General features: G+C 34.8%; 1 protein-coding gene and 1 pseudogene across 1 annotated transcript; one reads left to right on the forward strand and one right to left on the reverse strand.

The window, feature by feature from the left end:
* The first annotated feature begins 667 nt into the window (after positions 1–667).
* LOC118600762 lies at positions 668–785 on the forward strand (annotated as a pseudogene).
* Positions 786–1,610: 825 nt separating this feature from the next.
* Positions 1,611–2,546, reverse strand: LOC107517920 (olfactory receptor 4K14). Its single transcript, XM_016159113.2, has one exon. It carries the CDS (start codon positions 2,541–2,543, stop codon positions 1,611–1,613), a length of 933 nt encoding a protein of 310 aa, XP_016014599.1. The 5' UTR covers positions 2,544–2,546.
* Positions 2,547–2,773: the final 227 nt, after the last annotated feature.

Consider the following 2,773-nt stretch of genomic DNA (forward strand, 5'->3'; position numbering starts at 1 on the left):
TGTAGCAGGTGCTTGATAAACAATTATTAACTGAATAAATACCTGTATAAACAGTATTTGTTATATTTTGATGATTAAAATGGCTATGTCCAAAATCTATAAAGTCTGCCATCAGTATTACATTAATAAAAAAAAAATTCTAAATCAGATCTGGAATTCCTTTTAGGCTCTTTTAATGTTCACATATATGAATGTGAATGATCATAAAAATTTACTACATCCAAAGTCTGTCAAATCAAAACACAGTATTATCGCAATAGCAAGCAAGAGAACTCTTGAGAAAACATCCTAAGCCAGAAGTTGTCTCTCTTCTATGTTCTTTTGGTGTTTATGCATATGTGAGGGACTGCGATCATAAGGGAAGTCAGAAGTACCCAGGAGCATACTTTTCCTGATTGAAGACAATTTCCAAAATTATTGAAAGTTTCAATAATTTGGTTTGATGTTTCAGATTCAACATAGAAGAAAATTGCTTGAATTCCTTGAGTATTAATTTAGTTAATATATTATTTAACTCTTGTTTGTGATTATATTTTTAGGATCCAAAGACATTTAAAAACTAAATATAAGATCTAAATCTGTGATATTCAAGCACACTTCCTAATAGATGATTCCCCAAGACAGAATCAATTCAGTAAAATATAACATTTGTTTAAAATCTGCTGTGGTCTATGGCCATGCTACCCTGAATAAGCCTGATCCTGGCTGATCTCAGAAGCTAAGCAGGGTCAGGATGGTTAGTACTTGGATGGGAGACCACCTAGGAAGACCAGGTGCTGTAGGGGTAAAAAATAAAAAAAAAAAAAATTTTAAAAAACAAAGGATTGTATATTGACAAGGTCTTTGGGTAAAAAATAAAAAAATTTTTTTTAAAAAACAAAGGATCGTATATTGACAAGGTCTTTGCAATCTGTGAGGTCAACTAAGGGTTGCCTCACCTAAAAAAAAAATAAAATAAAATCAGCTGTTGGTGAAAATCTATTAATTTAATAATCCGATGCCTATTAAACCGTAACACTATAGCTTATGCTTATACCATGGAATATTTAGACATAAAATATTGATTTTCCCATGTTAAAATTAACTTCTGTAATTTAATATCACTGGCAAGCATTCATTTTTCAAATAAAAAGATTAAACATGATGCACAATCACAGGAAAAAGTATACTTTTTAAATCAATAGGATCTTGAAACGGTGTTTGTTTTTTCTCCTCTCAGGCTTTCAAAACCAGGACAAAGATTCACAGAGCATTATTTACTCTCAGGTTAGATTCCCTGTGTCAAATGTCTCATGTCTTACCGCCTATGAACTGACAGCCCTTACTGTGTTGAACTATAATTAGGAAATGAAAATTCATAAGAGAAATCTGTTTTTTTTTTAAAACAAAAAAAAATTGCAGGGTTAACTCCAAAGTGTATTGTGGGGTTGAATAAATATAATAAAATTACATATATAATTTTAATTAAAATCAATAATTATTTCTCTGCAATATGACACAATACAAATTATATCAATATAGTGTCAGAATGGAATCTTCGAGCAAAGTCGTATTAAAAAATGATATCTCCTGAACGTGTAAGCACATGAAGCATTATGAAAAGCTGAAAGTCAATGAAAAGTCACACATCGGTTCCACAGTTTCTTCATAGATGTTTTCATCTCCTTATTTCTCAATGTGTAGATAACAGGATTTAAGAGTGGAGTAAAAATGGTGTAAAACACAGAAAGGAGCTTGTCCACGGAGAATCGACTGAAAGGCCACACATAAATGAAAATGCAGGGTCCGAAGAAGAGCGTGACTACCATGATATGCGCGGAGCAAGTAGAGAGTGCTTTGGCTACCCCACCAGCAGCATGCTTTTGCAGAACAATGAGGATAACAGTATAAGAGATGAAGAGGAGCATAAAACAGCTCATGGAAAGCAACCCACTGTCTGAGATCATAAGGATACCCAAGACGTAGGTGTCCGTGCAAGCGAGCTTGATCACAAGAGGAAGGTCACAGAAGAAGCTATCCACCTCATTGGGGCCACAATAAGGTAAATTAACAGTAAAAGCAATTTGACTGATGGAGTGTACAAATCCAATGACCCATGAAATGAACACCAGCCCGATGCAAGTCTGCCGACTCATCACAGTCATGTAATGCAAAGGTTTGCATATGGCCACATATCTGTCATAAGCCATAGAAACCAGAAGTACCATCTCGGCCCCACCAATAAAGTGTAAGAAGAAGATTTGAGCCATACATCCTCCAAAGGAGATGAGCTTTCTTTCACTAAGAAAATCCTTGATCATCTTGGGGGTGGCAAATGAGACCAGCCAGAGGTCCAGGAAAGATAGATTCCCCAGCAGGAAGTACATAGGAGAAGTGTGCAAACGAGGGTCAGAAGTTACAGTAACCATAATGATGAAATTACCCAGTACAGTGGCCACGTAGATCCCAGAAAAGAAGATAAAGAAAAATTTCTGAAGATACTGTGATGTACAGAGTCCACGCAACACAAATTCTGACACCAAGGAATAATTCTGCAGGTTCATTATCTCAGGTTTCAGATTTTGTTCTGAATCTACATAAAGAAAAGAAATGTTAAGTGCCAATTGCCAGGCATATAAAAGTGATCCACTATGTGTTATCTGAATATATTTTTTAATTTGTAGGATATCGTCTAAAATACAATACATGGAACATTAAAACTAAGTCCATACATACATGTATATTTACCTTTTTCAGGCTTCAGTGTTTTGTTACAGACAGTTGGATATCTGGG

The sequence above is a fragment of the Rousettus aegyptiacus genome, unplaced genomic scaffold, assembly GCF_014176215.1.
Source record: "Rousettus aegyptiacus isolate mRouAeg1 unplaced genomic scaffold, mRouAeg1.p scaffold_m13_p_3, whole genome shotgun sequence".
Lineage (NCBI taxonomy): Eukaryota > Metazoa > Chordata > Mammalia > Chiroptera > Pteropodidae > Rousettus > Rousettus aegyptiacus.

What these genes read in the sequence shown, in the direction of transcription:
- LOC107517920 (XM_016159113.2), bottom strand. Translation starts at nt 2,543, where the DNA reads ATGAACCTGCAGAATTATTCCTTGGTGTCAGAATTTGTGTTGCGTGGA.